Source organism: Lytechinus pictus, chromosome 6, assembly GCF_037042905.1.
Source record: "Lytechinus pictus isolate F3 Inbred chromosome 6, Lp3.0, whole genome shotgun sequence".
NCBI lineage: Eukaryota > Metazoa > Echinodermata > Echinoidea > Temnopleuroida > Toxopneustidae > Lytechinus > Lytechinus pictus.
The window spans coordinates 14,401,874-14,414,098 of record NC_087250.1 but is presented as its reverse complement, the minus strand read 5'-3'; the positions used below and the strand labels follow the sequence as shown (position 1 = coordinate 14,414,098).

The 12,225-nt window shown below is 38.2% G+C and overlaps 1 protein-coding gene across 28 annotated transcripts in view; it reads right to left on the bottom strand.

The window, feature by feature from the left end:
* Positions 1-11,467, bottom strand: part of LOC129263772 (beta-1,3-N-acetylglucosaminyltransferase radical fringe-like) — a 28,268-nt gene extending 16,801 nt beyond the window's left edge. The window contains exons 1-7 of one of the 28 annotated variants that reach the window (XM_064100992.1): positions 11,426-11,456; positions 10,866-10,910; positions 10,242-10,691; positions 6,282-6,333; positions 4,979-5,021; positions 921-980; positions 26-173 (exon numbers count right to left, since the gene is read on the bottom strand). In XM_064100992.1, coding sequence (XP_063957062.1) covers positions 26-173; positions 921-980; positions 4,979-5,021; positions 6,282-6,333; positions 10,242-10,655 — 717 coding nt within the window. In that variant the 5' untranslated portion in view covers positions 10,656-10,691; positions 10,866-10,910; positions 11,426-11,456. Of the gene's footprint in view, positions 1-25; positions 174-920; positions 981-4,978; positions 5,022-6,281; positions 6,334-10,241; positions 10,787-10,853; positions 10,911-11,086 lie in introns of all 28 variants that reach the window. The other 27 variants (XM_064100980.1, XM_064100991.1, XM_064100985.1 and 24 more) reach the window with 27 other exon arrangements.
* Positions 11,468-12,225: the final 758 nt, after the last annotated feature.

Sequence of the window (12,225 nt, the reverse complement as noted above, 5' to 3'; positions counted from 1 at the left end):
TATCATCATCATTATTATGTCTTACCCGATTCTTGAGATGATCTTTGCCTTTTATAGAATGTGTCACACTTGGTCGACCAAGGTAATAATCTTGATTGTGATCATACCCTCTGAGCAAGGCTAGCAGCTGAGGTATATTCAGATAGTTGTCGTCATCCACGTGGCAATACCATCTATGATTAAAGAATAATGTTAGGATAGTACACTGCAAAATCTCCGGTGTTGATTTAACACCAGCCCGGAATCTATATCTGTCCACACCAGAGAAGTGTTAAACAACACCAGTTTGGTTTGGTCTAACACCAGATTTGTGTTTATACAACACCAATTAGTATTAAAACAGCATCGGTTTGAGATTCCAAACTGGTGTTATTTCAATACTTCTCTGGTGTGGACAGATATAGATTCCGGGCTGCTGTTAAATAAACACCGGAGATTTTGCAGTGTATATAGGCCTTATCAAGGGCAAGGTACCTTTAGAAATGTTTTAACACACATGCATATACAGCCGACGGCGAGTTATGCTAATAATAACCTTAACATATATATGTAACACTTAATATACTTTTTTGTACAACTTGTACAATAGTAAAATCAATGAAAATTAACCATTTCGAATAAAGTCATTTGTATCAAATTATTGTATAAATTAGGTTTTAAAACCGCTATATCTTAAAATGATTGCATATTGGTAACATTGATTATTGAAACTTTGGCCCATTGGTAAGATCACCGGATATTTAAATAATTGCAGATTTGTCAAGTCATTGAACATTAACACTGCTCTTTGCTTTAATCGCTGAATATTAAACTAATTCATTTTCCGTGCATCGGTGATATTGGAATGGTTGTCCATTGGAAATCATTTATATGTAGGCCTACATATTATGTGCATTTGTAACATCTCATTAATCACTTACCTTTTATCAAATGATTTGAAAGCACTGAAAATAGCGGATAATTTACAACAGAGTCCTGCACTGTTTAAAGAAATACAAAGCAAGAAAGATATAACTAACAGTACAAAAACAAAACATATATACTGCAGCATGGGGTTGGGGCAAAAGTTCTAAAAACAAATGCGAGCGAGCGAAATTTTGGACATGCAATTTTATGAATTCGTTTTAAGATACAAAATTATCAATTTTTGATAGATTTTGACATACTATTGAACAGTCCACTATAGCTTTCATCTTTCCTTTTAACCCTTGTTTTCTTGTTATGTTCTTTTTTTTTGGGGGGGGGGGGGTCGTGAAACTTTTAGGCGAGCACTTATCGGAATATAATAACATGACTAAACAGAGCGCTACATATATTATTTCGTTCAAGAGCCTTCTGTTCATTCATGCGATACTCCGATGAGTCCATGTCGAGTATGTCCATTTTCAAAGCTATCTTTTTTTTGCATTAGCAACCGGGGGAGGGTGGGGCCGGACACTTCCATTGACGAGTGGATACCAGGCGTGACCATGGGGTTTCAAAAAGCAACCCTACCCTTAACTTGTATTGGAAACAAAACGGTACCTTTCACTTGATTGACCCCCTAAACAAGTAGGTTCTACATCGATATTTTAATTACGTCACGTACGTGACCACGGACGGCGGCTTTTACCTTTTATTTACTTACATTAGTAGGTTTAGTCTCGAGGGGTCTCGAGAGGGTTTAGTGCCGCGCCGCACGCGCGTTTACGTTTTACACCCTGGCGAAGGCAATCTCCGCAAAACTAGCTACAAAGCGACTAGTGAAGAGTCTACACGCGTCACTGGTTTCTCCCCCACACCAACTCTGTGGCTACACGGCCACGGCACTGTCATGAATTAAATCCGAACATGCTTTTGCAGTGGCGTTCGTATACACAAGGTGGTGAAAACCTACCATTTGGGCAATAGCCAAAATTAATTTAGTGTTATATATTCTTGTCTTATTATTATTGCTGCTTGTCTTATCATAATGATAAGACAATAATAATAACAATACAAAACGAAGGAGAATCTATACAGCATGAGTTTTTTCCACTTATATAATTGTTTCATAATGATTCTAAACAGTGAATTAAAATATACTAGTTAGTAGTATAGTAGTATCGGTGGTAGTAGGAGTAGTAGAACTAGTATATTTAAATTCATCGTTTAGAATCATTATGAAACAATTATATAAGTGGAAACAATTGACTGGACTTGACATGCGCTGTAGATTCTCCTTTGTTTTGTACTATTGTTATTATTCTTGTCTTATCTAATTTTTGCTATTGCCCGAATTCTAGGTTTTTCACCTCCTTGTATTTACAATTAAACGCCACTGCATGCAAAAGCATTTTCGGATTTGATTGCCCTCTGTACATGAAGTGGCTGTGCGGTGGTGGTGTGCATAGACTCTTCACTAGTCGCTTTGTAGCTATTTTTGCGAAGATTGCCTTCGCCAGGGTGTAAAACGGAAACGCGCGCCCCGCCCATAGGCCTACCTCGCTCAAATCAGACTCTAAAGGCCTGGTCACACCGCCCGAGCGTTGTTGGAGCGGTCGTGAAGCGGTAGGGAGGTAGGGTCGAATTTCGACAACGCTCGTCACCGCTCACAAAATTGAGGGAAAAAACGAAAACATGGGCGTTGCCTTAACGGTGCACCGCTGAAGCCAGTGTAGCTTTAGCGATGGTTTAACGGTGGCGAGCGGTCGCGAGCGTTGGTTTAGCGGTGACTCGAGCGTTGATAGAGTGGAGTTCTGCGCATGCGGGCATCGGCTCGACGGGGTTTAAAGGGATGGTCCGGGCTATGTGCTGAAAGCAATTTCATCAAAATTGGAAAACAAAGTTATTGAATTTTAAAGTTTAGCAGTATTTTGTGAAAACAATCGCATGAATATTCATTAGGTGGACTGATGATGTCACATCTCCACTTGTTCTTTTGTATTTTATTATATGAAATGAGGTTTATTCAAAAATTTTCCTTCAAGAACTAGAAAACTTGGATTGACAACTGATTTTGTGCATTAGATATTTATTGCTGCAACTTATCTCATTATAAAGGAGACATATATTCACACAAAATATGAAATAATGAAAAAAAATATGATTTTATGTAATAAGATAACAAAACGGAAAGTGGAGATGTGACATCATCAGCCCACCTAATGAATATTCATGACGACTGTTTCTACAAAATATTGCTACACTTTAAACTTCAATCACTTTATTATTTGTTATCCGATTTTGATAAAATTTTCGGCATGTTGCTCAGTGAATTCTACTCTATGTATTAGGATATAAGTACTTTCAGCCCGGACCATCCCTTTAACCCTATGATCATGATGACACCCCGGTGTAGTGGTCCACCTGCATTCCCCCCAATCAGTTATATCGGGAGGAGAGACCTGTGGGTCATAGTGATTCAGTTCACTTTTCGCCTCCCAGGCACAGGTGACACCAAACAAATAATAATAATAATAACAAAGACAGTGTACTATTTATGCAGCTACTCATTGTACTCGCCACAATTACTCTGGTAGACAAAAGTACATCCCTTCATTGCTATTATTTAACAATGAGTGGATCGATGAATGCACCATTCCAGCAATCCCATATCCGCTCGGAAAACGCTTACAACCGCTCCACCAAAGTTTGAGAACCGTTTAATCACCGGCCGAGCAACGCTGGCGAAGCAGCGGTTGTCCAGCGTTCAAGATTTCTGCGTTGGCCTAGCAGACCCAAGCGTTCACGAACTTTCGTCTAGCGGTGCCAAACTTTGACTGGGCGTTGTTAGAGCGGTAGTCAACTTTGCTGGAGCTGAAAATTGCCCGCTCCTCACCGCTCGCAATATTTTGAGCAGCTCAAAACTTTCGGAGCGGTAGGAGGGACCATCAGCGGTGGCCGAGTTTATTCGGCGTTGCCTTAACGGAGGCCAACTTTGGTTAAACGGTGGTGAACGGTAGCTCCACGACCGCTCCAACAATGCTCGGGCGGTGTGATCAGGCCTTTAACACGTTGTGTTTGGGAAAAAAAGTACATCCTTTATAAAGCATTTTAGTCTTTTTTATACCCTCGCAAATTTGACCATAAACACGTAGCTTTCCTAGTGATATATATAATATACCCTTTTCAGTATTTTATTGCTTTGACACTCTTATTACGTAATTTACGTGCCCAATCTTGAAAAAAAAATATTTTTTCGCGTTTCTTTGGTCGCGCCTGTTATTCACTCTTCAATGGAAGTGCACGGCCCCCGAGGTTAGCAAAATAAATGTTGGCATCAATTCATTTTTACAAAGGACCAAAAATTTGGAATACTCTGTCAGAAGAAATGAAATCAAGCCCTTCATTAAATGTTTTTAAGAAGAATTATAAGAAACTACTTTTACAAAATTACACGTAAATTATCAGGCTCATTTTTATCTGTATGTGTCTTTTATTATGTCTGTGTAGGGTTTGTAAGGTTTTGTTAATCGCTTAATTTATTTTATATGTATCATCCTGTTATTCATTTGAAATATATGCTCTCTTTTTATTTGTTTTTGTATATTATACTTGATTGTACACAGCAAAAACTGTGGTGTTAACCGGTGTACATAGAGGACCACACCAGTTATTTTACACCGTTGTTAAATTGGTGGTGTTACTTTTACACCTATAGGTGTTATTACAACACCTTTGGTTGTTACATTTACACTCTTTGGGGTTATGTTCAATCTCTAGGGTGTTATTTTAACACCTCAGGGTGTGGTCCTCTATTAACACCAATTGGTGTCAGTTTTCACACCATAGTTTTTACAGTGTATTATTGATGGCCGCATTTCATAAGACTTCAATGTTCTTCCAAGCTGTCTCCACATTCTACCATGTATTTGTTTTTTTAATTTTGAATGAAATAAATTGAATTATTCATATCTGTTACGTGATGATCTTAGAGTTAGTTGTATAAAATGTATTATCTGTTCTGTTTAGACCGTTTATGAGAAAAAAAATATATAAAATGTGAGCATGAACTTACGGTGAATGGCGCTGTTTACACCCGGTTTTGACCATATGACCGTCTGCCAACAAATGAAATAGAATTATTAATATCATTATTATCATTAATATTTGACAAGATGCATTTGCGATCATGCCTCAAAGACAGCTACGGAAGTTAGAAATCTAGGGGACGACTTCAAAAAGAGTCATGGCTATACTTTGCCATATCTTTACTGGAAAGAAAAGGGTCGTGTCCTAGTGTTATATATGCCACAGTTTGTTCACAGTGTGGAACACAATGTGAAATCACCTTCACACTGTTACATTTGAGCATTTCAACAGTGTGAATCACATATTCACATAATCGACAATGTGAACACGCTCTGAACAGTCACACTGTCGAGGTGTCCAGAGAAGACTACTGTGGAAATGTACGTACACCGTTGAATTTTCGCACTTTAACAGTGTGGATATTTTCACATAGTCCACAGTGTGAACACACTGATCACATTGACACTGTTATTTCCATCAGGGATAGTACGAATGGAAAACCTAGCTATATAGCAAACTGATCGAGATTGGATGCCGAGCCCTATTGGTCATTATAAGGGTAGTTGCCATGGTAGCAAATGAACTCTTTATGAAACGGGCACCTCATTCCGATTCCACTTTTACTCAGGCAAGATATTTTCATTCATCATAATAAGGTTCATTTCATCTCATCTAAGGCACGCACGCCAATGAAGCAATATCAAAATTTCAGATATTATCGTAGAGATAAAATGTGTTTTCGAATACCAATTTTATTTATTCATTTATTTATTTTTCAAAGAGATAAACTGGGTCTATACGTTAATGATGTCACATTACAAACCGATTGAAAACATCACATTATAAAGTTCACATTATTTTAGCAGTTCGTAATTGCTATATGTTTATCAACACGACGACCATTTACCATATGAAAGCGAACTTTATAAAATATAGAACAGCTATACATTAGTGTGTCGCATGACATATGTAGGGAACTTCAATTGGATATTTTCATCAATTACTCTTCTGAATTGTGGCCGCCTAGTGTGCATGTGCATGAAAGATGCGGAACACAGAAAAGATTCCGCGTCGTGGGTTACGCTTTGAAAGCCTACTCGTATGATTATCGTTATGTCCTACAATAATACGGTTTCTTGCAATACGACCTTCTCATCAATCACCGTCGCTGAAGCTCCATACGTCGCGACGCGTATGTAGCACGTATACAGTTTAAAAGCGCGTCGCTAAATAAAATACGCCTGTAAAAGCATCGAAAACGGAGATGAGTTAAAGAAAATTAAACTTACTTGTTTTGTTCTGATATGGCTCCATGTCACCTCCGTCTGTGAAAAAATATGTCTGAAAATAACGAGAAAAAAAAGACTCGGAAACATAATGTGTAGAAAATGAAATGTCTCTCCAGTTCAATAATCAATCCTTGTCTATATTTAGCATTTTATTTACAAAGAAAATATAATAATAATAATAGCTATTTTTTATATAGCACTTTTCCCAGAATGACCCAAAGCGCTTTACAGCATATTATTACCCCGGTCATCGGACCGTTGCATGCCCGCATACAATATATGCACCTTCTCCACTCCCTGGGGAGCATTCCAACAAGAGTTCCAAGACTCAATTGCTAGGCATACTATTAGGCTTTCGCATCCTCCCGGGTACCCATTTCGTACAAGAGAATGACAATTAAGGATGGGTATACAAGCAAGGGCGGATCCAGCCTTCGGCAATGGGGGGGGGGGGGCGGACTTATTTTTAGCCATATTTTCCCCGAACGGCCGCTCGAAGATGATTTTTGGTTTATTTGAAGGGGTAGTCCTAATAGTCACTTTTTAGCTTTATTCTTATTAATCAACATAAATTTATATCATAATCCTTATTTATATAATGCGAGCGCGAAGCGTGAGCTAAATTTTTTGGAAATCGTGTGTATTTTTTCCTAAAATTTAAGCATTCTGGGCAATGTTTGTTATCCTGAAAAAGATGTGTATGCAACCAAATAATTACTACGAGCGCGAGCAGAAATGAATTGATGGAAAAGGTATATGTTAAAGATTGCATGCAGTTATCATGAAGACGTTACTTTTTAAAAAATTAATGCGAGCGCGAAGCGCGAGCTGAAATTTTGTTGACATTTTTACCCGAAGAATGGAAATTCTAAGCACTTTTTGCAACTTGAACAGAATAGGCATAAAACTAAACAATTAATGCGAGCGCGAAGCGCGAGCGGAAAATTTCGAGATTTAGACATACTAAACGAGACACTCTATTCATGTTTTGAAAATCATGAAAAGGATGAGTAATTGGGGATCTTCCTTACATTAATTAATGCGAGCGCAAAGCGCTAGCAGAAAAATTTCATACGCGTTTTGAACTGATCGAAAGGTACCTGTTAAGGACTGTTTTAACTTTGCCATGAAGACGTTACATATATATTTCAACAATCACATCATGCAAGCGCGAAGCGCGAGATGAAAAATTGACATTTCTACATAAAAAATGGAAAATATTGATCAATTTTTATTATCGTGAACAAAATTGATGCGAGCGCGAATCGCGAGCGGAAAAAAAATCGGAATTTAAACCTAAAAACGGGACACTCGATCTAAGTCATGAAAAGAATGAGTAATAGGGGATCTTTCTACATTAATAATGAGAGCACAAAGCGCGAGCAGAAAACTTTTTGATATTGTGATCTGAAACTGGATAATGATAATGTCCTTAGGACATGTAATCATATGAAAATGAAGACCGTTTTCCTATTTCTCTTGCTAGGCTCGAAGTGATATTCAATTATTAAATTAATATCTTATTCATCAATGCCTAATGAGGGCGCGAAATGTGATATGATGGCCTTAAAACTGGACATTTTCGATCACTTTTGTAATTATAACTAGGATACATCAGTTAATATATTATTAACCATTAATGCGAGCGCAAATTGCGAGCCTAATTTTATTTATACACTGTCATGAAAAGGCCTGGGGATTTTAAGTAGTTTGTTGTATATCAATATTGAGACATACATATAATTCGCCAATCAAAATGCGAGCGTGCAGCGCTAGCTGATACGTTTTGACAAGCAGACCTGAAAAGGGATATTTTGAAAACTTTATAGAATACACAAAAATAATAGGTAGGGGAAGGCGGGGTAAGTTGTGACACTTTTTGCATTTTGCATGTTAGAATTGATATGACTAATAATATTGTACAAAATAAGAACCTAGCCTTTAGATTTGATTCTTGGGAAATATTTTCACCTATATATAACTTTCTACCCCCACACTGAAAGTCATTGTGACCTTTGAAAAAAGATGTCAAATGGCTCAACTTGCCCCATCTGTAGGGTAAATTGTGCCACCTTCTGGGGTAAGTTGAGCCACAAAAAATATGTACAAAATGTATGCGGGAAGAACCAGCATGTCAATTTTTTATTTAAAGTCTTTGTACTTGCTAATTCTATATGAATACTAACGTCCTCTAATAGTAAAAGAACGGTCATGTGAATTTGCTCCTTTTTGCCTGCATATCAATGGCTCTTAAAGATTCGTTTGTTTTTTATTATACATTACCATAAGAATTACTATGGCTCAACTTGCCCCATGTTCGCTGGCTCAAATTTCCCCAGTCCGAACTTAGTGCGATATTTTCACATCCACACATTTCTTATGCATCCGTCATGTGAAAGACTATGACAAGAATGAGAATCCATACCTGGACTAACAATATTGTTCTTATTTCTTAATTATATTTAAAGACGTGTGCGGGTAAAAAGCACTTATCTATATCACACCCTTTTTTTTACTTTTTAGGCTGAAATTTGTATTTTTCCCTCTAAAAAATACTTTTTGTTTCAAAGTTGAAAACAATGTGGTGGGGTTAAGGGTTATGTAATGGGTCATCAATACATGACACTGCCACAATGTCTGACTCATTCATTATTGGCCTGGGGGTGGTGGCTCAACTTGCCCCTATGCTCAACTTACCCCGCCTCCCCCTACCTGATAAATCAAAATTTGCTAGCGCGCAGCGCGAGCAGGAAATGTTAATATTCAGACCATAAAACTGACATTTTTACAGAGCACTTTTTAAAATTCAATTTGTAACTCACACAAATAATAAAAGTTCGATTTCCGAGATGAAATATGTTTTGTATATATTGATATTTGAACTCCATATTGAACAAGATATGTAAATCACCTAAAATGCAATGCGAGCGCGAGCGAAAATTTTATTTAGTTAACATAAAAGATTTTCTCAATTATTTTCCAAGTCTTCCCCTCGTCTTATTTTATTCACTCGTCTTCTTCCTCTTTAGTTTCCCCTTCTTTTTTTCTCCTCTCTCTTCCCTTCTTTTCCTTTTTTTCTTTCTTTCCCTTTTTTTTCTTTTTTCTTTGCTCCGCCAATGGGGGGGGGGGGGGGGGGCTGGATCCGCCTATGATTATAAACGCATCAAGCGTTAACGTGGCACATAAACGCACCCTTAATCATTTCTTCCTCTCCTTTATCTTTTGAAGCGCATAGAGACATATTTGTTTTGTGTTATGCGCTATACAGAAACTGATTATTATATTCATTACCATTATCTCGTCTGCTTCAGAATTGCGTCACGTGATATGCTTGCGCCTACTGGAAAGAACAGAGTGTACGTCTCACAGTGCGAAACCACCTTCACACTGTCAAATTCGAGCATTTTATCAGTGTGAATCACATATAGTCAATCATGTGAACATACCTTCGACAGTCACACTGTCGAGACGTCTAGAGTGTGAAAATATATCTTCACTGTGTTAAATTCGAGCATTTCAACAGTGTGAATCACATATTCACATATAGTCGACCATGTGAACACGCTGTGAACAGTCACATTGTCGAGGCGTCTACAGTGTGAAAATATCTTCACACTGTTAAATTCGAGCATTTCAACAGTGTGAATCACATATTCACATATAGTCTACCATGTGAACACACTGTGAACAGTCACATTGTCGAGGCGTCTACAGTGTGAATCACATATTCACATTGTCGACCATGTGAACACACTGTGTACAGTCACACTGTCGAGGTGTGTCCACAGTGTGAATGATATTTTCACATAGTCCACTATGTGAACATTCTGGGATCACACTGTGGGACACTGCAAGATCTGTGAAATTTCCAGCAGGGCATTCTTCAATACCCTTGAAAGTCCATGAGAAAATAATATTTGGAGAAAAAAAAAATCACTGTCATTAGTTTAGGCTACTCACCTGTTCAGGAGCTAATGAAAACCAAGTATCTAAGATGAGCTGTAGTCGGGTGCTATGATATTTTTCGGTTGTTTTCACACCAATGAACACATCATTGAGTTCCGTCTGTCTGTATTTCTCTCTCTGTAATACAATGTCCACATCTAGATCATCATCCTGCTGTTGTTGTGTTTTCTTTCTCGGGTATTGATATCTCGTCAGCTGACGAGTCATCGTAGGTGTGGCAGCTTCCGTAGGCCTGTTCAAATATGAGCGAGGCTTTACCGTCACATATTTCACCACCTCTTGCGGCGCGCATCGCAGTTGCGGTTGATCAACCCTCGTCTCTATTGGTCGATAAAGTAGGGATATAACGAAGAAGCTCGCTAATCCAATACTTATGAGTAAGTAGAATTTGTCCTGATATATCGCCATCCTATCTGCAGAACTCCGACGTGATCAGGCTAGACCCTATGTGATTGTACAATTTATATCAATTGGTCCATCAGTTTTTACATCCAGATGCAGATCGTGACTTGGACTGGATGCTGAAATTCCAAGCAGGTCTATAATATATATATATATATATATATATATATATATATAGGCCAAAAAATGACAAGACGATATGACGTTGCTGTAGACCACAATTTAATCCGAGCTTTCGGCCTTAGGCCTTCTTCATGGGTTCTATTTTAACAAAAACGAACGAAACATATCAATAGTATAGAGGGAGGAACAGGTGGAAATATGGGCATATACATGTACATATAATAACTGATGATAACATATGTAACATATGTAACAATGACGTTGTACGTATACAATATATGCACATACATATACATACATATACAAATACATACATGCACATGCGCATATAAATCTATGTACATAAATACACTTATACATATACGATTCTTTAGCGCTCCATCGTTATTCGATCCTGGATCCCGTTGACTGTATTAATTATAACAGAAGAAGATCATGTGACACCGATACACTCTCAGTGGGCCTTTTTTGACTCCCAAGTATGATGAAGGCGATCAGCAGACGGAGAAAGTATGAGAGTGGTTGAATAAAATTTTTCCTATTTCTTATTCCTATGGACGACACTGAACAATGTTGTATTCAGCTATAAGTTCCTTCTCCTCTTTAGGTTGGCTGGCCATTCCCTGATGGGTCAGCGTTCTTCTACTGCTCACCTTTCATATTGTCATATAGCAGACGTCGATTGATGCAAGGGTGTGGAGGGCCGAATATTTCCATTCATTGCCTGATTAGAATATCGGTCTGAGGTTGCCGAACAAAAAGAAGCTTTTAAAGAATGCTTACGTAATGAAGCCGTTCTGCCGCAGAAGACTTTTTTTAATGTATTTCTTTCTTCCTTCATCCTACCACCCGTTTCATGCATGCTAACTCCGCTTTGCGTGTTCTCCCTCCATCTTGCTACACTCGTCCCCTGCATGTTTGAACCTCACCTTTATTTCATCCTGCATGTTTTACCTTGAGTTTGCTCTTCAAGCTTTGTACCTGTATGAAAATAAACACGCTCTCCTACAGCTTGCTAGTTCTCGTGAGCGTGTCCTCTATCATACTTTATACAAATACATGTACTGTCTACCCGTGCTTACTTATACTATATTCGCACGTATCTACGTCCCACATCCAGTTTCACTATAATCCTGCAATGGATTCTTCATTTGGTCCAGGATCTGGGCGTAAAAGCGCCTCCATGAGTAGTTGCCAATTCAAAGGTATATTAGTGTTGAGAAATGGCGAGAAACAAATCAGTTGCCGTATTCCCATGAGGGTATTCCTAGCTTTTAAAGAAGCCTCCCTGGAACTGATCAAATCCCGAAGCTTCACCCAATCACTAAATGCTGTCCCCACATGGTCACTGAAAGGCAGTTCTACCGAAGAACACCTTGATATTACTTTCTTTGATAAAATAAAGTCAGGTCGAGCAGGAAAGCTGAAACAATTCACTATCCAGTTTTGTAAT